Genomic DNA, 23,148 nt, shown 5'->3' with positions numbered 1-23,148 from the left:
TTCCATCATCAGATCAGCTCCATGTCATCATACTCGTAATATTGCATTGTCATCGGATTCACACATACTCGTATATGCAAAATTTCAGCTCAATCGGAAATCGAGAAGTGGGTCAAATTTTGCTTCGAAGATTTGACCCAAATTTAACTAACATGCATACATACACTGACAGGGCAAGTTAAATAAAAGCTCGTAACAATCGAGTCGAATCTAAAAACGCTTAATATATGTACCTATTTAATTGTTGCCGTTTCCTTTTTGGCGACAAGTTGGGCTACAGAGCATGTCAAAATAATTAACTCGTGTTGGTATAGTACTTAAAACCTATATAAACCTAAAAATAATAAGAAACTTTCCTTTTAAAGTACCTAATCATAAAATATAGTAAAGCAGTATTTTGTTTAGTTACCATATCAGTATCAAGACCAAGAGCGTTGACACACAATCAAAATGTTAGTGAAAAAATCTCAGTTTAACCTAAAAACTGGAAACTTGCTTAACATACCGTCGAAACGAAACTACTTTTATAATAACCGGTTTTTTATTTAACTACATAGTTATGCATCCACGCAACTAACCAGTTTCCAAAACTGTTTGCTCGAGGACAGAACTCGTGAACTTTAATTAAAAATAATATTATCAAAAGAATGTAACCAAACGTAAAATTAGGTGTAGAAACAAATTAGCGGCAGGCATTGTAATTACTTATTCTGTGATAATGTTAAGCAAATAAAACATTTTGAGAGAGAAGGTACCTACTCATTCTCACTTCGTCGGGAATTTTAGGTAACTTGTGTACCTACAAATCCGTACATAATCTCGTCTCGTCTGTCAAGGTGTTTCGTCAGGAGAAGCCTTGGCAGTCTTATATATTTCTGAAATGAGGGTTCATACCTACCGACTAGAATTGGTTTCATGGTGGTATCAGATGGGTATATTTAGGGGTCCCGATGGTCACCTTTGAGAGCGCCTGCCAAGCACTTCCGGCAAAAAAATACTGACAGGAAATAATCAAGCCGAGTATCTGTAATATATACACTACCATAACTACGAGTATTATGGCAGTGTATTTATATATACATACACTGCCATAACTATTATTTCGGTATCAGATGGGTAATTAAATCAGCCCCCCTTTTTCGCACCAGAAGTGGCCTTTCTTTTATGTACTTTCGGGCTTCGGCAAGTTCCGCCGTGACAGACTATCAAATTCGGACTTAGCATCACATTTATGGGAAACCATTGTGCATTTAATCCCGATATCAAGTCTGTACGAAATTTTGCAGTATGCTCTTCTACCATTATAATCAGCTCAGGCTGCGTAGACAAGATGCCAAACGTTCACGCTCCGTAGCGTTGCGTAGTTATCTCTCTCTATCACTCTTCTATATTAGACAGTTGCGTTTCGTTCGCTGCGGAGCGTTAACGAGCAATCGTCCAAGATGCCAACACGCAGCCAAATTAACAGATGCGTCTCACATCCACATTACACAATTTGTTAATCAATAGAAAATAGTTCGTGTCATCCACGATGATACGTAGATTTGTCAAATCTTACCTTTAATAACATGACATTACGAGTCAAGGCAGGCGTCTTCGTGAATGACACGTTTTATAGGCATTATAGGTACTTATTTTTTTCCTAACTAGAGAAATAGGTGTTTCATAAAAAAGCTTATGTGATTTGCTTCGAAGATAAATATGAAATGGTAGCATAATGAGATTAATGAGAGAGTTGACATTAGCACGCATTAGTGATAAGCAATCATTATTGTTAATTAATTAAATTACACACATAAATTAATAGAAAATATATTAATGAATAGGAGAGTAAGTAACAAATGTCTTAATGACTTCAGATTAGGTGAGTAAATTATTAGAAGAAATTAATAATGTAGCTTAACGGTTATTAACCAAATTCTGGGGTTAGTTAATTGAACCCTAGACTTTGCTACAAAACTTGTTTTATTGGAGAAGTTTCAAATATACATGAGTATTGAGTATATTACAAAGTTTTTGAAACATGGCCTAACCTAGCCAGTGCGTAATTAAATAATGCAATTTATTAGGTATATGTATAAGTCGGTTACACATCGTGACTCTGGCGTCTGGGCAAATAATACTAGTAAAATCATTAATGCATTACAAGTAAATAAATAATTTTCTTAGAATTATTAAGGACTGATATCTTTATGCTTGTTTTGATTGCGTATTTGAACTCACCTAATTATTGACGTGGCACGCCACATGAGGTCATCAATGTTGCAATGTTAATACGAAATTTGTTTCTCTCTTGAACCTTTAATGTACAATGTATAAGATAATAGTAAGGATAGGTAAGGTAAGATAGGGTATAGGTCGGTAGGTAGGTAGATAGGTAGGTATGGTAAGGTAGGTACAGTACCGGCCCATAATATATCACCTTTGTGTGTTTTGTATAAACGTGTAGTCGTGTATTGAGTAGGTTAGTTGGTTGGTTAGTTAGTTTTTCTCATCGCTTGCACAAAAGACTACTACTAGACTACCTAAAGTAGAGAGGTGGAAGTCACTCACACAAATATAAAAAAAAGTTATACCGTAAAAACATGGAGGTGATATATTATTGACCGGTACCGGTATTATTTTATTTCCGATATAATTACACCATTAAGACTAGAATTTGTCGATTAGTTGCGGGATGCGGGTAACGTTATCGGTCGGTTTTTTGGCCATCTGTATGCGAGAAAATATGCGTTTGCAGAGGTTTACACACTTTTATATTTAAATATGTTATACTACCTAGAAAAAGTGTTACTAAACTTTATTACTTATTGAATCGTCTCTTAATGATGCATAATGTACCTATAGTTTGGGGCATTTCAAACATAGACATAATCATATTGTCTTTGTCTTACGCTACTACTAGCACACAAAAGAAAGGGATGAGTATAATTTTCCTGGTTTTTAATGACTGACAAGTTGTGTTTGCCAGACTATATATGCGTAACGAACTATACAAAAGGTACCTATGTAGATTATCCAGATCCTATGTTTGAATCAAACAGACTCAAAAACCTTAAACAAACCTGATTAATGACAATTGTTTTTACTAAATGCACTATTAGATTTCTACCTGAATTCAGGAGTAAGTATCTCCTCTTTCCTGCTACATACCAAATTTTATATGCCACCATTAGTGCCCTTTTGTGCCTAAGCCTTTATTATTTCCGGGCTTATGTAGCCGAATACGTAAAACATTTCATTCAATGTATGGTCACGTTTCAATATTGTACACAATTTCGGATCTTATTCCATAAACTTAAGGTCTAAAATGTTGCAAACGGCTTCTGGAGTAGACAAGCCCTCGTAACGTCTGCATTACGGTCCACTACAGAAGATTAATATTGTATGAAGGCATAGTGCCGTTACTGCATTGTTCTTGTACGCTAAAAGTAACACCTTGAACCAAAAAGACGTATCCCATTATTAAACTGAAATGAAGATACGACTTTTTAGCTTAACGCGATTGGAAACTGGTCATTCCCAAGTGTCGGCGACCTCCTAGGTTATCAGAATACCCCCTGGACACAGCTTGGGCAATTACTTTAATGTAGGTAATATATGCTCTGATAGGGCGGACATGCACGCACATAATCACGTGTCACCTACTTGTGTATGATTGGTCGGTTCGCTGTCTGGAATATTACTTATTGCTTTCTTGCTAATTAGCGAACCTTTCGAGTAATAAAATAATCTTCAATGTTTAAGCTAAGATGATAGATTAATAAACATGAGATTATTCTTTTGCCCAGAGAACTCTATGAACCCTCATAAATAAAGTTTAACGTTCAATTTAACAAGAATATGCCTTTACGGTTACTATATAAGTTCTCATTTATATATCGTTTGTACGTCGTATAATTGACAGAAGCAGCTCGATTCGGGCAACCAATGTCACTTTGACGTTAGAAATATCGTAGATAGATCTTATTGGGATCACAGCGGAATCGAAATAAACGTCAATTTTGACAGGTCGTTTAGTTATCGATCATTCCAAGATCTTAAACGTGTCTTAATCATTCTTCGAATCTAATCCAAAATACTCTGAATGCAAAATACACTGATGAATGAACTGACGGAACTCAATAGTTATTTGTTTTACGAGGGGGCAAAGTTGTTATTTAACCGCTAGTGCTAATATTGATACCCGAGCAAGCGAAATAATCCAAAAGTGGAATCTTATTAAGCGTTGCGAGGCTTTCAAGGCACGAGGATTAAACATGAAAATACTAACTGTAAAATATCAAACAAAATCAAGCCAAATCCAAATGAACGTTATTAACATTTATCATTCAAAATCATCATTTATAAAAGTCAATTTTACCAGCTAACATAGAGAAACAACCCAAAATTTGCTTCAGAATACTTTGCCACACATGTGGATAAAATGCAACTTTATTTATTATTTGTTTATTTTAAAGTTTATTGCACAAATACAAGTAAAACGTACAATAGGCGGACTTAATGCCTTGAGGCATTCTCTACCAGTCAACCTCTGGGCCAAACAAAAATCAACTTTCTCATCAGTTTTTGAATAAACAAGTGCTAGCTAAGCTAGTGTGTATACATTTTCTACCGCTGATTTCACGCCCTCCGGTTTGTTTTCAAATTAAAGTACCATTCAAATGTCAAGGTAACATGAAATTAATCGCTGCCAAGAAACATTTACGTTTTATTGATAATCTCACGAAAAACATTCAATATTGTCGGGGCGGTCAACGCGGCCAAATCACAAAATCCATCAGCTGTGCCATTAATCACGCAATAACACAACAATAACGCAACTTTATGATGATCACAATGGCGCCGCGAATGGAATGGCGGAATGAAAATTCCATTATTCATGTTTTGGAACTAGGTGGTATCGAGGTGAAAATGTTCTGGATAAAGTTATTATTGGTATGAAAGGATGAACCTGGAACTCTGGGAATTACTCTTTTTTGCAATACCTAGTTGAGATAGCGATTTGCCTGCTGATGTGTCATAAGAAGCAACACATATGAAATTATACTGATCTGTTCGCCACAATGTTAAACAAATAAAAAATATACTTACTATTTTATTCGATATTTAACTTTACTTATTTATAAGTATTTGGTATTTTCATATTTTTTAATTAATAAAATAAGTTTGGAAAACCTGTAGGTATCAAAAATTGACGATTTCACGTTTATACCTATTACATCAGTTACACAATTTATTTAAGTTGACGGTACCCGTGTCCTATGTTATGTTACAAACTCTATATTTCAACTGCACATAACGACTCCACATTTTTTTACGCAATCTTCTAAATAACTCCAGGTAAAGTTTATTAATATTAATCGGTGCCAAGCCCCGTTATTTCATTAAACGGCCAGCTTGCAGCGCGTTCTGTTACCAACTCATTACTTATTAAGCCAAAGCCGTTGTTTGGTACGCAGACGTGTTGCCTTAATGCCGGTTTCAGGAAAACACTGGAAAGCTATTTACAAATTGGAAAATTTTAGTACTTACTTTTTTTATTTAAACGGTCTCGAATGTGGTTTTCACTGCAGCTGGTGTTATAGTGCATAAATAAAGTGCTTCTAAAAGAAACAAACTAGCTTTATGAAGACCGGTCTGGCCTAGTGGGTAGCCTATGAAGCCTTTGTCGTGGGTTCGAATCCCAGTAAGGGTATTAATTGTGTGATGCGCACAGATTTGTTCCTGAGGCATGGACGTTTTCTGTGTATTTAAGTATTTGTATATTATATTATATCGTTGTTTGAGTACCCACAACACAAGCTTTCTTGAGCTTACCGTGGGACTCAGTCAAATTGTGTAAGAATGTCCCCTACAATATTTATTTATCTGTGGCCGTAATAATAATTTTACTTAACAAATTTTAGGCACGATTATGTTTTACGGATTAATTCGTCATATATTTTGCGTCGAGTATGTCAGCGTCGACAAACGACGAGTGCATTGCTTTGTCTAAAATTTCCCCTTATACCCAGTTGCTCTGCAAAATTACAGAAGCTACTCCAGATACTTTTATCTTTTTAGGAAAAACTGCCTGAGATAATAATTACAATTTGTCGACGCTGGGATAAAAAATAGCGTCGATTTACGAACCAAATGCGAGTATTTCCGGGCATGTTTGAGAAAAACAAATTCCTGTTGGTCTAACAAGCCCCTTCTTTCGCAGCTGATGACCTGGAATCGCTGATAGAAGTGGTGGTGCGAGCCACCAACCAGGGCGTGCCGGCGGCGCAGAACGTAAGCGGCGGACCCAACTGGAGCTTCGGACAATCGCTGTTCTTCTCTTCTACCGTTATCACTACTATTGGTAAGCAATTTGTTATACAGGGTAACTGGTAACTCGACCTATTCCTTGAAAGGGGTTATTCTATAGCCCATTTGCAATGATTTAAGCCCAGTCAACCAGGGATCTAAATTCACTGGTTTTCAAGTTACATAATTGAGTTTTTAGTTTTTCTTTAAAAATACGTTTCATAAATTAAAGAAGTCCTTTAATTCGTCTTTTAAATCAAAAACCAAAAAATAAGAAATGTAACATTTGTTCTTAACATTGTCAATTTCACTTGTTTAATAAGCGACAGCGACCTTTAAAGGTCTGTGACCTGAATCACCCAGAATTTTTAGTTAGAAATCATTAACGATTTTTAAAAGAACGTGAAATATTATAAAAGAATGGAAAATTGACCGTAATCAATTTATGTTACAAGTTTATTTTTTAGGACTACATTGATGGATGGACCACATTTTTAGGACGGCAATGATCATTTATCTTGTAGCATGGGTTATAAAATTGGAATGAATGGGGCACCTTTTAATACGTAATTTTGTTAAAGAGAACGTATTTTTTGGTTGTTCGCCGTTGTAGGCACAAATTAGCTAGGTACCTTCACGTACCTACGCCTTATATTCTATTTTATGAATGAATCTACCTAGAATACACAACTCACTAAACCCATACGTCATAAGCGGATTATTTACAACTGACAAAGTGGCTCCTTTTGCCTAATATATAAGAGCGTAGGTATAAACATATTTTGTACACCTTGCCAGCTTATTTACTTTTTCTGTTTTTGTTTCTTGCATGGAAATTATATGGCGTAGGCACATATCTTTATTCTTAGTTAGTGGAAAAATGCTACGAATGCTATTTATACCTGATCTTTTGTGGACTCTTTCTTATAACTATTTATAATCTGTCAACTGATAAAATTTCTTTATTTTCCAGGCTACGGCCACGTGACCCCCCTCTCCAAGATGGGCAAGTTGTTCTGCATGCTATACGCAGTCCTGGGTATCCCCCTTACCCTGATCCTGCTGTCGGCGCTGGTGGAGCGACTGCTGCTGCCGACCACGGCACTGCTGCGCACCTTGAACGCTGAGCTTGGACATCTATACAGGCCCTTTACTATACGGCTGATGCACCTTTCGATTATTGGTAAGTATCGTAAGATTAAATAACTGGAGGCCGTTTGAAAAGGGCTTGTCCCGTAGAAGCGAACGTAGTTGTAAAAGCAATAACATATAAAAACGAAATATTATATTTATTTTAATGGCGGTTTCAGACTAGGCGTTTTTTCTGCGCATATACGGTCGTTTCGGCGGTACGAGCTTACATGCTTTATATTTCCTTACATTTGGTTTTTACGAGCTTACACGCGCGTTACTTTTCCATACCTTTGGTCTATACGAGTTTAATACACGTGCGTATGCGTACGCTCGATCAACGCTAGTCTGAAACCGCCCTTAACAAGATAAAGTAGATAAAATCCATTTGTGAATCAACTATTTAGCTCTCAATATTGATTCACAGATGAATTTTATCTTTGCATGTGCATACTGCCCACGCAGAACCTATAATACGCTGAAAGTTTACAGTTAAAGAAAGGTGTTAAATTTCTAAAACTGTGTAAGAATTGTATCCTACTCGCTCCTGACTGTGGAAAGTTGGAAAAAGTATCGGACATCGCCAGTAGAGCCTATGTTCACTCTGCACACAAATCCCGAAGGCTTGTAGGAGCCCCGCTTGCCCCTTACGTCCCCGTGCTCTGTGCGTAGCATTGGTAGTGAAGAACATGACGATGACCACAACTCCCTTGGCATTGATCACCTGCAGCATGCAGGGGTGCACTTACCTAGAGTACTCGCCATGTTCATCAGCTTGTGTCAGCCTAACTTATATACCGCGCGATATGATGAGACCTGTGTAGTAGTACCAATTATAAAAAATCGTACAGGACGCACCGCGGACATTAAAAATTATAGGCCTTCAGTTGCATAGAAATTGCGCTCGGACTGCACATAAATTCAAGATATCAATTTGACGACCGGTTTGGCCTAGTGGGTAGTGACCCTGCCTACGAAGCTTATGGTCCCGGGTTCAAATCCTGGTAAGGGCATTTATTCGTGTGATGAGCATGGATATTTGTTCCTGAGTCATGGGTGTTTATAAATATTTATATATTATATATATCGTTGTCTAGGTACCCTCAACACAAGTCTTATTGAGCTTACTGTGGGACTTAGTCAATTTGTGTAATAAAGTCCTATAATATTTATTAAAAAAAAAAAAAAAAATTGTCGCATTCTCTATTCCAGTGATGTTCCTGGTGGTGTTCTTCCTCGTCATTCCAGCTGCGATCTTCGCCTCCCTTGAGCCGGGCTGGGACTACCTGGACTCGTTCTACTACTGCTTCATTTCGCTGACCACCATAGGGCTGGGCGACTACATTCCTGGAGACTCAACTGGGCAGGAGTACCGCCCGTTGTACAAAGTTGCTACTACTTGTAAGTACGGTTTGATTGCAAGTTACATATATGTCAGCTTTCTCAGAATTATCCATCATTTCCGTGAATTTAAGTAGGCAGTAGATTTTTATAGTGTTATTCATAAACGCACTACAACCCTCAAACTCTTTTAGCTTCGCATAGGAGAGACTACCAAGAGAAAGATAAGAAAACTACCCAAAGTACAGTTGACAATTTATATTAAAACTAAAAAAAATAAAGGTCGTGAGTTCTTATACACCATGTTTTTTTTTCGTTAATTTCAAGGGCGCATCTCTGAGCTTAAATTAAGTAACTTTCTCAAAGACACCGGTATTCTAATTAACTCAATTTTGGCGATAATCAATAATTAATTTATATCTTATAAGGCCCTTTCGAGCGTGTACACTTGCCTTAAGCCTGTTTACATATTCACTAGTGTTAAGTACGAGTTCATACATTTGCTACTAAACGTAAGTACTTAAAATTTAAATTTAAATTAATTAAATTTAAATATTAAATTAAATTTAAAATAAAAATGAAACTGGTATTTTAAAAAAAAAGGTTGAAATTTTCAAACTGATCTGATGATGGAGACAGGAGGAGGAAAACGCAATCTAATTGTGTTTGGGGTTTTTAGAATTGTCTTGATGAGTATTAGTTGCCTGTGGACTAAAAAGTACAGTCAGCGATAAAAGCTTGTACCAAAAATGAAATTTTTGCCAAAAACTTATTATAAAAACAAAAATAGTATTTTTTTTTTAATTATCTATGCCCTTTAGTTTCCTTAAACGTACTTACCGATACCCCCAAGTTAACGGAATTAAATAAAAACACGGTATATAACAGAGCTGACAATAGATAATTAGCGCGAAACAAGTCGTACGTCGCAATTGGTAGTGCCCGTCTTCAGCTGTTTCGATTTCGACCGGTTTCAATGTTCCGGATCCGAGAGCGCCATAGAAAGGTGTTCGACTTCAATGTTCCGGATCCGGGACCGCAAATAGGAATTGGAGAGGGTCAAATTTAGTCCCAGACTCGATCCCCGAGATAAATAACATTATAGACCGAATCAAGTGCATCAGTATTTTAAATATATTATATTCAGTTAATTATTTGCAAAAAATATGTCTCCAATCTTCAGCATTTCTCATGTGCAAAAAATGTGAGAGAGTGCCGAACGAGACTTTCAAATGTTTTTATTTTGTCAACCAACCAGCACAAAGCGCTTAAGGCGAAGAAGGTTTTATAGCAAACGGTTACAGAGTTAATAATCGTTTGTCTTATATATTTGTAAGAAAGTGATAAAACATAAATTAACTAGGTAATTCAGGGTTGTAAAATTGTATGAATAAGAGGGTCAGAGATTAGTCCTTGATGTCTATTTTTTTCCAGTCTTCTTACTGGCCGGGCTGACTTTCCTCATGCTGACGTTAACCGTTTTCTACGACATCCCGCAACTGAACCTCAGCACCGTCTTCTCCTCCGTGAAACTGGACGAGGACCCGGAAAAAATGCGTCTCAGCGGCTCCGGCGTCATGGGCCGCGGCTACGGTATCGGCGGGCTCGTCATGAGAGATGACTACAACCACCACGACCAGCGCCGGTCCGTCGTACACATTCGGCCGCATTTGGACGACAGTCCCAGCCCTGAGGACACCACGCCTGTCCATGCTAGGGATATGAGGGTGCCTCATGTCCATTAAACGGTTACGTTGGATTGGCCTGGCAAAATTAATTGCAAATGTAAACCAAAGGGCAGCCAGGGGGGACAGATCTTGATTACTAAAGAGACGAAGATCTAGATTCTAGAAAGTATAAAATCGAAGAGTCAGATTTGTTCACCTTTGCTGTTTTTTTCGTTTATAACGTACTCGAAATATCAACACAAATTTTGAGACCATTATATCAATACGAGATACATTTGTTTTTGAGTACGTGATTTAAAATTTTGCCTAAGCACGTCTTACAGCGTCAGGACAATTGGCTATCTTGACAGCATTTGCAAGGGAGCAACAAAGTGGTATTGTCTACTAGGAATCTCTTCACACTTCAGATATAAGGATTCCTAAGTCAATGAATATTCCCTGAGTAAATAGCAAGTGCTACGTAAAAAAAGAATCTGACAATCATTTTGTTTATATGCACAATGAACTTGGCGCGTAGCTATTGGATTGGCATACCTAATTCGAATGCTATTTATGTAAAGATATAGTTCATATAGTATTCCTTGATATATGTTTGATATATATTTCAATCTATTTAATACATGACTATGCTCTTTTTATAAGAGTAGTTTTGCGGTAGGTATAATTTTGATTTACCTAATTATTTTGATTATGAAAATGATTTTACCTAAGTATAAATATAACTATAAATATTTACCTGAATTTCACAAATAACGAAAAAAGGATACATTTCAAAATAGTATGTAAACATTAAAAAACTGATCATCAAAACATAACTGACATACTTAACTAAGTTTAATACTTAAAAATGACAAGAAATGTCAATGTTCTTTGAAAAAAGTGCCAAAGTAGGTATCCATACGTTGTTTATAATACAGTTATGAAGATTCTAAAAGATTGCGTAGTCAAAATAATTTTTTTAATCTTATTTATTTTATAAGCCATAAATAAGATAAAAAAAAGATTATTTTGACTACGCAATCTTAATTATTGCACTATTGGAATTTTAGAGGGCCTACCGCCAACATCGAAAAACTGTTATCAGCCTCTCTATCGGTCTTGCAAAATCGAGAGTCAAAGAATGAGATAGATAACGTTTTATTTTTTATGTTGACGGTAACCGTCAGGAGTGAAATGCGCTGAAATTGCCTACTTTGGTATACTTATCTACTTTGAGCAAGGAAAAATATGTCATCAACATTTCCTGCATGTTTTTACACAACTTTACAAAATCAGTGCTGTAATTGCTGCTTATATGCCAATAAAATACAACATAACGTGACTCCAACCCAAATTAAAGTCTGCAGAAATTGTAGGTCATAACGTAATTTCTGAATTTTGGCTGCGTACTGCGCAGTCTTCAAATAGGTACTTACATACTATTAATGTACGTAAATAAATTATTTCACAAATTTTGCACACGCTGTCTATTGATTCCATTGCATTATATCGAAGACCGTCCTCTTAAAACTTAACAGTGATACATACATAATCCTTTCGAAAATTCGTGAATTTTACAACCGCTGGTGAAACTAGCTGAACTGAGCACGTTAAGACTGACAAGGATTTAACAAATTTTCGCACTTTTCTATTTTCACATTAGATTTTTTATGGGGACTAAATGACTTAAAAGGTTTAAAAAAAGGATTCCGATTCAGAGGGTAGTGCGAACTTATCTATCTATCGTCAATGATATTTTATAACTACATATAGATAGGTTTTACTTATACATAAAGAGCACAAAAAATTACTTTCATGTTTATTTCTATACCTACGAAGAAATCTGTTATTTTTTATTTATTTTCGCATTCCATTCATCTTTCGGTTTTCGGGAGCTCGTTAGGCAAGCGAGAAATGTGCATTTTCTCGCTTGCCTAGGCGTGACTAAAGGCTTGTACAATTTGTATAAGGTAAGCGCTTCAATTTTGGAACCAATCTTTAGTTATAATATCATTGTCTATCATGTAATTTTTTGCTCAATACAGATTTAATCTAACCTGGACTGTTACATGTAGTACATTACACTAAAATGCACACATTTGAAGTAGCAGAATGAAGGAAAACTTTTCAAGCAAAAAAAGAAAAAAAAAAAGAGCGTCTCTAAAAAGAACGGCAACGCACTTGCAATCCCTCTGGTATTGCAGATATCCATGGGCCAAAGTCTATAATTACTTACCATCAGGCGGTTCGACTGGTCGTTTGCCTTCAGGAATTTGTTAAAAATGATGACGTATACCGTTTATATCCACTACCCTCACGTACTAGGTATGGCAGCAAATAGACTTGTATCATTCTGATGTGTAATTGTGTATACGGCTTAACCTTATAATATTTAAATAACATATCAATTGTTGATCCTGTGAAATGAAACCAATATTAATTCGACCGTTTTTTAATTATACTATTTAAAGAAAAATAATTTATAAATCATAATTGGAAATAATACAGATTTTTCATACCGACCACCAAATAACATAGTCTGTCGTCTCAATTTTTTTTTTAAGTTTAATAAATTTACATCCACTAAGAGCTGCGCAGATTTTTTGACGATTCTCTCCGCCTTCATTTTCAAGACGCTAAAATATTTTTTCATAGTCTAATAGAATAGTCCATTTCCGTGAGTACAAAAGGTGGCAAATATGAAAAGTGTAGGCGCTAAGAGTTGATCTGATAAAAAAATAAAACCACGCCTGACTTGCAAAAAAGAGTGGTGTTGTGCAAACTAATAGTAAATATTATGTACTGTAGCTATGAATCAAACGAATAAATACTTACATACATAATGTAAATATTATTTTACCTTTCGCATGCTTTGTCCCGTATACGTCTCAAACAAATTGGACTGTAATTACAAGGTTACAATTTCAAGGTTATTAATTCAGTAACAATTTTTTGACAAGGGCATATTAAGGGTTAATTCTAATCAAAACAACCGTTCTTTAATGAACTAAAAATTAATTTCATATAATAATATATACGAGTATGTGCTATATTAACGAAATTTAAATTATCTTGTACCTATTTACCTAAAGTTTATTTACATGTAACTTACGTATCAATTCGGTGTGATAGTTGACCAATAATTTAGTAGATTATCTGAGATTATCAAAAAAATATTATATATTTAATTATCTTTATTTAAATCCTTAAATGATAATATATTGATATTACTGATATAAGAAACGTAGATTGTTGTGGCGTATAACGCAGTTTAATTTGTACGTAGCTATAAACGTTTTTAGCCCATAGGTTTTATAATTTGATCACCGGTTTTAGTGAAGCTTTACCGAAAATTGACCATTATTTTGTCCTTTACGACTTCATGATTACTTATAGACCTAAAATGTACGAATTTGGGAAAATATAAAGTGCAATTTTCGGTCTTTTGTAGACCAAAACTGATGGTTGACTCAGTCACCAAAAGACATACCCTACTTTTATATTTTGCTATGGAGAAGGTAGGATGCAGAAAGTGGTCCTTTTTCGCTTAAACATCACAAATTTTGCAATTTGCATTTTAATCGTTCATCTAGTGTGGCTGTGACTGATTAAATTAATATCAAAAGTGAATACATTACTATTAATAAAATCCACAAAGTACGGTTAGCATAGCAATAGTATATTCCGTTCACTTTAAATCGAAACGCAGTGACAATATTGTTGACTTATGACCTATTACAAAAGAAACAATGTTTAAACTTATTTTCATAATATAATGTAGGTAAACTACTTTAATTAGAAAATTATGGTTTGCCGCATCTTTCTTATTAATCTTAATAATAAATGAAAGGAAGGAAATCAGTCGATTCATTCGCTGACTTCATGTGTATAGTAGTGTCTTTTTTATAAAAATGCTGTACGTATATTTGTTTTTATTATTAAACGTAAATCATTTTAAAAAGCGATGTAATATCTGATCGTACCTAATTATGTATATAAAAAAGTCATGTTTTTTTTTTATTGAAGGGATGACGGCCCCCTGGAGCGTTTGTATGTTGTGTTAAGGATTCTATAGTTACTTACATTTAAAAAATGAGCTTGTGATTATCGTTGGTAACGCCCAAAGCTCCGCCGCTACGACATGCCATAATGGATTGAACATGTAAAATTTTAAAAAATAAACGTTTTATTTTAATTAGGCACTATTCACTAATAAAAACATAGTTACGGGTTGAAAACTTCGTGAAACGAAAACGTTCAATTCATGCCATGTTGTGGGGGCGTGGCTAACGATAATCGCAAGCAATTTGTTGCTAAGTCTGTAGAAGCCTTATGCTATTTTACGAAAAATGTTATATATTCTTTAAAGAAAAACTTTTTTTTAGTACTAGAACTACTTAATTTTTCCTATTTTTTATTTTTTATGAAATCTTAGTGGTTTATAAAAAATATTTCTACAGGGAACTATCTACGATTGTAAAAAAAACTTTACTACTTAATGCATGTTATCAAAAATAGATTTCAATGTGTTAAAAGATTTTATTTCAAATGTTAAGAATAATAAATATAAGTAGACTTATATATGTATGATTATAAATTAAGGATGATTATACATCGTTTTATATAAATTTCAGAATCAAAAGTTGTACTGGATATGAATTTAGCTGCCGTGTAAAAAAGATGTGTAAAGGCCAGGCGGGATAAACAAATTCACAATATCATCAAAATTTAATTAGAATAAATCTCATTTAGCGTCCACACGCATACAATTTAATCACCAATTTTAGATTTATTGTGACAGTTAATTGCTTAAAATAAAAAATTGCCCCTAACGCACTCCCCGGGTGCGTAGACAAGATGCCAATCGTTAATTCTCCATAGCGAACGTAACACAACTGTCTCTGTCCCACTAATAAGGAAGAGTGATACAGAGAGATAACTGCCCTACGCTACGGAGCGTGAAAGATTGGCATCTTGTCTGTGCACCCTGAGGGCTACCTATCTGCCTCTGTATCGCTCTTGCATATGCGAACGTTTTTCACACAATTTTACCAACTTACATTCGTCAAAACAAAATAATCAAGTGGAATCGGCGAGTCAATTTAATTTTGCGTCCACACCACACAATTAAAATGACTATTTAATCAAATTGTGTGAAACATTGTCCCACCTGGACACACACTTATAGTGTTCACGGCAAGTGTTTATTAGACATAATAATAATTACTACCGTATAACTTAAACAAAAAATATACCTAATCGTTTAACTCACGTAAGTGTAGATACATTTTTGTGTAGAATAGAAACGTATATACATTAGTGCAGAACAATAACAAAAAAATGAAATGCTTTAAGTGGATAACCGCAAATAAAATTAGACCCCAATCTGTACCCTACTTGAAATCATTCATAAATAAACCAGCTTGAAATATGACATCACTTTTATTGCGCCTATCCCGAAAATATGACGTCATGCTCTCTGTTAACCCCACACTGCATGTTGGCATGGCAGGGAAGTACAAATTGTAAGCCAGTCTAATCGACCGATGTGGAGTGGATTTTTAGCATGTTTTAGAGATGTGGACTTGTCGATTTTAATCATGTTTTATATCGATAATCTTCACAGAAGGGAACGGAATAGCGATTAATTAAAGCTTACTTTCACTAAAAATTAATATCATAATAATATATCTAATGGATAATTAATACTTTATGATATAATAAAATAACTCAATTATTGCCGAAAACATATTTTGCTTGGTTTTGGCTGGTGTACCATGGATTTTTTGCTGTTGATTATTGTAATATCGAACTCACAAAATCATACTGGTTGATAGGAATATATAAAGTTGTGTTACAATTGTAAAAAATGCCGATACTTTATTGATATGACTTTATCGACAAGGCCACTCCTGACTCACTCTCTCCAGACTCCTCTCCTCTATCTGGTTACTCCTTTCCTTGTGAATCGTAAATAAAAATGTAGTTGAATGTGTGAGGCTACGGTGACAGCTGGCTTAGACTCCATCTGTAGGAATATTATATCTATGAAAATAATAGCAAAAAGTTGGAAACGTCAACGTCATTCGTTTGTCATTGTCACTTGCCACTGACAGTGAGACAGTGAGAGTTAACAATTTTATTCGTTTAATAAAATTGTGCAATTTTAATTTAGGATTTTTTAATTTAATTGACTATTTATAACGTTATTGAAGATTTAGCAGTGACTATTTCTATTATGCCGTGCTACTTAAAATTTGTTCCATAACTATTTCTATATTGTGCAGTTTGTATACAGTAATTGTGGGTTATTGCACAATTATTAAGTTCATTTGGACTTGGTAATTTTATATGGCGACAACGGCGGCAAAATTAAAAGAGAGAGAATTTATCATAGAGTGTATTAAGCTATACCGCAGTTTACCATCTTTGTGGAATGTAAAAAGCAAAGTATACTATGACCGCGAAAGAAAAAAAATGGCATATGCTGTTTTGCTCTCTAAGTACAGAGAAATGTTTCCCGAAGCGACAAGAGAAGATGTAAAGAAGAAATTTAACGTTCTGCGAACAAATTATCGCAAAGAATTCAAAAAATACCTTAGTGCTATGGCAGCAGGAGAATCATATACACCTTCATTATGGTACTTTCATGAAATGGATTTCCTGTATGATGATGAATCATCTGAAGAATTTTGCGAAAATTCTATCTTGGATGCTCAAAGTTTTACCATAGATGATGAATTTACAGATTTTGAGGTAAATAAATACTGGTTTTAATGGTTATTATTTGGATTGATCTATACTTCAGATACTTCTACAGATTTATTTCTTACACTGTATACAAATACGACTGCCCTTTCACTTGATTGGCATCAGGAACAGGTACCTGATTAAGTATTTTAAATATTCCCGAAATTTTTATTTGGCTTTACAGTGTCTGAGCTCCGAGCACCTTCTTATAATTAGTCATTTATTTGTAAATATTTTGTTTTAAATAATATATGTGAATTGTTTGTGTTTTGTAATATGGATATCTTGTCTGAAATATAAGCTTTTTTGGGTTAAAGATATTTACTATTCTCAAAAAAGTTAACATTTCACTTCATGAGACTTAAAAACTATTTACATACATGCCATTGCCATGCAATTGCGCCGGTGATCTTATTCACCTGGTGACTCTACCTTAAGAGTCAAAGTCAAAGTCAAAATATTCTTTATTCAAATAGGCCTAGCAACAAGCACTTTTAAATCGTCAAATTTTACAAATATCATCTTAATCTAAATATCAGAGCAATTTATTGATGCAGTTATTATTGTTCTAAAAAAAACATTGAACTATTATAGATATGGTAAACTTAATAATAAGAATTTCACAAAAAGATCGTCAAACATCAAAATTGTATAAAAATACTAGTCTAGAACCTTTCTAGAATAAAATCTAAATGTCAAAAAATACGGTATATAATATACATTGAATTATCAATTTCATCATTAATAACATAACAATAAATAATTCATTCTTTACAATCACACTTAATTCCACGGTGTTTCATCATTCATGTAGTCTTGTGTGCTATAATAGGCTAATCTAGTAATCTTATACTTAATTTTTTTTCAGGAAAGTTCAACTAGAAAAGTTAAAAAATGCAAGACAGAAGAACCAGCAGAGCTAGACTATCCAAATGTAATTGAAGTCAGGGACGAATTTTATCATTGGGCTATGGCATGTGCTTCAGATCTTCGGAAAATGGAGCGGACTCAACAACTTTATGCCAAGAAAGCATTTGCTGATATTATTTTAGAAGGTCAATTAGGACTGCTACACCGGCACTCTGTTAAAATAAATGAAACTTCACCACAAGTATCAGAACCGTCCTAGCCTAAAACAAATACGCACATTATAAAACTCCTACCACTTACAATAAGCACTTGTGCATTGACTTCTGACTGAAGGGTGTGTTTAGGAGAAACTGCCAAATCCAAAATAAAAGCACACAATTAAATGGAGTTTAGTTGAAGGTATGACATTTATATGTATGTTAGTTTATAAGGTAAATTACAAATTGTAATATGGGCCTTATGCCTGATTTAAATTTTAAAATAAAGAACTAGTGCACTGAATAAATCTTTTCTTTTTGTTACGCTTAGTAAATAATACCTTCTGCTAATGTTAAAGCTTAATATGTAATTTATTTTGTGCAAACTTGGCCTGTTTAGCTCTCTTTTAGTTTCTCTCACTTTTAAGCTAAATCTGCACAAGCTTTACAACAATAAATTATGGAAGAGCCCTCTGACACGTCATAATATTGGCTCTATAGTTCGAGTATCTTTGATAATATGACAATACGAGTTAAGGTACGCGTCGGCGTCGCGTCTTGAATGAAACGATCTATACACCTACTTGGGCTACTTGCCTGTAAAGTCGGTGCAATTAATTTGTAATGACTACTTTTTTTTGAACCCATATCCCAAACGCCCTGTCTACCTAATATACTTACTCTTTGGCCCTATCTGTTGGTGACCATAGTGACTGAGAGTAGGTCACTAACTAAGCGTCGGATGGTCCAATCCAAAGTCACCCTAACCTTAGTGGCAAATCACCGCCTACACGGTTGGAAACTGGAAAGGTCACCTTGACCGGAAACTTTGTTGACAGTCATGCAGAGAGTAGTATTAGTATAATATATAGGACAAAGAGAGTCTCGTGGAACTTTTGTGTATCCATTTTGAAGCGCCATCTGTAATTCTTAACTAAAAGCATTAACGTCTGTAATATTACCTACGTATAATATCTAGTACCTATAGGGCCTGGGGGCCTACCGCGAAAATCGAAATTCGCAAATTGCGGGATCTTTCTCTTTTACTCTCACTAAGACGTAATTAGGGGACAGAGAAAAATGCCCGCAATTGACGAACTTCGATTTTCGCTGTTATAGCCCTGTTTACAGATTGATTAATGTTTAGTGCGAGTTTATATATTTGCTACAAATGCATAAACTCACACTAAACACTAATCAATATGTAAACAGGATCATATATAATTTGTTATATCAAAAGTTTTGCTCTTCCAGTACCCATTAACAAACAACTTTATTATAATATTTACTTGATGTAAAATATATTGGCAAACAGATATTGTAAAGACATGCAAGTAAGTAGTACAATACAATGTTATACATAGTACGATTTTAACAAGAAAATTATAATAAAGTTAGCTAGTTAATTACAGGATAAAATATTTTAAATGGCTGGAGAATATAAAAAGGAGCACGAAACTCAATTACGCAATTTTTTATTTTGCGGGTATTCACAAGTTTTGAATCCAAGGGCAGAGAGCCTACCGCGAACCACGAACGAAGTTTTGCTACTCTGACACACTTGTAAATTTGTACGTAAGTGTGACAGAGGCAAAATTTTGTTCGGGGATTCGCGGTAGGCCCTCAGATAACAGGGCGGCTACCGGGAAAATCGTAATTCGTCAATTGCGGGCATTTTTCTCTGTCACTCTAAATACGTCTTAGTGAGAGTAAAAGAGAAAGATCCCCGCAATTTGCGAATTTCGGTTTTCGCGGTAGGCCCCCAGATAAAGTGTAGCCAACGTGGATGCGGGGATGTGAACTTGTGCTGTTTTTTTTGCCAATGTGTTAAGTGAAATAGATGGCGCAATTTTTTCGAATAAAGGGCTTTACAGGCGACTGTCCTGCCCCTGCAGCAAAGAATATAATACTCACTAGGAGAAGAACGCTAACTCCATACAAAAAAATGCCCCTTTCAAAAGTTCGTTTATACTAGTGGCGCTCTCTTTGTATCTCAGTACTAAAATTGACAAACGGTTTAGCCTGGCGGGTTTTGGTAGGTAGTGATCCAGTTCTAGCTAGTGGTTCTGGGTTCGAATCCCGGCGACAGAATTTCTTTTTGTATTTTTTTATTTTTTGTTTTTGTTGGAGTGAGGTTTTTAAATTAGTATTTATCGAATAAAAAAATATTATGTTACATATTAATCAAAATCACAGGCATCTTTTGTCCTAAGAGATAATGATATCTATATTTTAAAGTTTTTTCAATATAAAAGGTAACAATACAGTTTATTATCAAGTTATAAATATTTTTATTCCTATATATTAGGATCAAAAGAGCTTAATTCGTTCGAAAAACATACAATAGGCAGGAAAAAAGTCATTTTCTATACAAATTTATGTATCGGACGGTGCTTGTTGAACTAACTGTGACACTTCCATATAATATCTACATACCTATATGAATTTTATTCAATGAGACCACAGGTCGGTAATTTCGGTTCATTATTGATGTGGGTACCAAATAGTTAACCTATCCTGTGCGTGTGATTATCTTTTGATTTTTTTAAGGCGTTATTTATGTTTAGGTCGCCTATTTTTAGCGCATGTTTTAATTCCCAGATCACCTTCATAACAATAAATAGAAGTCATTAAAATCTTCATGATAAAAACAATTTTTTATATATATACATATACTATTTATTGCATTTAATATAGCTTTTTATATATCTAAAACATGATCTTTGGCACATCTGATTTTACTCCACAATTGCAATTAGTGTAACTTGTAATCATATCACATATATCAGCCCAAAAAACTAAAAATACATGAATATATGACAGACAAAGTTGTTATTACATCTATCCGATTGTCGGACACTTTCTGCTCCACAGCTCAGTGCAGCGGTCTTGTTGATGGTCACCGGGAAACTACAACTAGTCACAATTATGTGGCGGATCCGTGCCTTTTGATTGTGAGCCTTTCCAAGGAAATGATATGACGCCCAAGGATTTTTTGCTCACGTTCACCATCTAAAACAAAACAGTCACATTTTAAACAATACTATAACCTATGTCCCTAATTACTAACCTTGCTAATAGCTACCAGAGTTCTAAATTGCCAGCTAAAACAATGTTACAATTTACATCTATGATGAATTTAGATTGTAATTTTGGACGCGATAGAGCGGCCGTGCGACTTAAGAGGGTGGTAAGATTAACTTTTATGTATTTGAATTTGGCAATAGTACAATTATTTTATTTATAGATTAAAATATTTCTTACCTTGAAATAATTGTTGTTTCTTAGTTTAGTAGTACGGATTAAACTTTAACCGAGTCTGAGCGGCGATACTGTGCGGTGGATTTTTAATTTTAAAAATTAATCAATAAATCTATTTCAAGAACATAAATCGTTATTTAATCATTTAATATGAAAACTGATAGTTTTGATAAAGAAAATAGTTTTGCGGAAATGACTTTGACAGCATTGACATTGCAGACTTTTGTCTATGTTCTAACCGGCCAGACCCAAGTGCAAGGCTTTATGGAGGGTATATGTGCCTCTGACCTCCATAAATTTTATGAACATAGACAAAGACAAACTGAAATAGGTAATAATTTATATAAAATAATTATAATTTACATATGGTAGTGTCACATAAATAAAAATATATGATAAAAATGATTTTAATTGTTCCCAAAGTTGAATAGACAAAGTCAGATAGGAGCAGTGTTGCCAGGGCTCTGGAGTCATAAGTTACGTTTCGTTTCCCTAAAAGTCACATTTTTGCTGCTTAAGTCACATTTTTAGGATTCCGTACCCAAAGGGTAAAAACGTACCGTAAACGTAAAAACTATTACTAATACTCCACTGTCCGTCTATCTGTCTGTCACCAGGCTGCCCACCCTTCGTGGGCGAGTCTGACTTGCACTTAAGCGCCAATTACATTCCTGTTCCCGATTTCGGGTCCGAAATCAGTCCCGATTTCGGGCATGATAATCGTTTTCGGGCCCGAAAAAGAATATTTTTCCGTTTCACTAAATATCAGCACATCATTTACAATATTTGAAATGTAAAAAAAATGGTTCATATGCAAAAATATCAAACGTTGAACATTTTTGGCAATTAGAGACAAATTATTTTTAACATTTCAAATATTGTTAACGATGTGCTGATATTCCGTGAAACGGAAAAATATTCTTTTTCGGGCCCGAAATCGGGTCCTGATAAAGTTTGGATGTAATTGGCACTTTAACCGGTTTTTATAGTATAGTAAACACCCATATAATGGAGGCACCCAGACGGGATGATCAAATCGACCGATTCGATCAGAAAATAACCTGGCATCATACTCCAATGTTAGTTTTATGGTGATATTTGAACGCTGTAAAACGATACGTGGTGATATTTGAAAAAAAAGCGGCCAAGTGCGAGTCGGACTCGTCCATGAAGGGTTCCCTACCATTTATGATGTATTAAAAAAAAACTACTTACTAGATCTCATTCAAACCAATTTGCGGTGGAAGTTTGCATGGTAATGTACATCATATATTTTTTTTAGTTTTATCATTCTGTTATTTTAGAAGTTACAGGGGGGAGACACACATTTTACCAGTTTGGAAGTCTCTCGCGCAAACTATTCAGTTTAGAAAAAAAATGATATTTGAAACTTCAATATCATTTTTGAAGACCTATCCATAGATATCCCCCCCCCCCATGTTTGTTTTGTTTAAATTTTATGACGTTTTTGCCATTTGGCTACGGAACCCTAAAAAGCGCTGGTGGCCTAGCGGTAAGAGCGTGTGACTTGCAATCCGGAGGTCGCGGGTTCAAACCCCGGCTCGTACCAATGAGTTTTTCGGAACTTATGTACGAAATATCATTTAATATTTACCAGTCGCTTTTCGGTGACGGAA

The 23,148-nt window shown here is 34.9% G+C and overlaps 2 protein-coding genes across 3 annotated transcripts in view; both read left to right on the top strand.

Annotated features, from left to right (window-relative positions):
- Window positions 1–11,912, top strand: part of LOC133522741 (potassium channel subfamily K member 1-like) — an 89,082-nt gene extending 77,170 nt beyond the window's left edge. For both annotated transcript variants that reach the window (XM_061858172.1, XM_061858171.1), the window contains 4 exons: window positions 6,209–6,349; window positions 7,268–7,477; window positions 8,638–8,826; window positions 10,201–11,912. In XM_061858172.1, coding sequence (XP_061714156.1) covers window positions 6,209–6,349; window positions 7,268–7,477; window positions 8,638–8,826; window positions 10,201–10,511 — 851 coding nt within the window. In that variant the 3' untranslated portion in view covers window positions 10,512–11,912. The remainder of the gene's footprint in view (window positions 1–6,208; window positions 6,350–7,267; window positions 7,478–8,637; window positions 8,827–10,200) is intronic.
- Window positions 11,913–16,401: 4,489 nt separating this feature from the next.
- On the top strand, window positions 16,402–18,558 carry LOC133522744 (uncharacterized). The gene is made up of 2 exons (XM_061858176.1): window positions 16,402–17,189; window positions 18,052–18,558. The coding sequence occupies exons 1-2, from the start codon at window positions 16,785–16,787 to the stop codon at window positions 18,310–18,312; spliced, it is 666 nt and encodes a 221-aa protein (XP_061714160.1). The 5' UTR covers window positions 16,402–16,784; the 3' UTR covers window positions 18,313–18,558.
- The last annotated feature ends 4,590 nt before the right edge of the window (window positions 18,559–23,148 follow it).

Source organism: Cydia pomonella, chromosome 11, assembly GCF_033807575.1.
Source record: "Cydia pomonella isolate Wapato2018A chromosome 11, ilCydPomo1, whole genome shotgun sequence".
Classification (NCBI taxonomy): Eukaryota; Metazoa; Arthropoda; class Insecta; order Lepidoptera; family Tortricidae; genus Cydia; species Cydia pomonella.
This window is presented reverse-complemented; position numbering and strand designations above follow the sequence as displayed.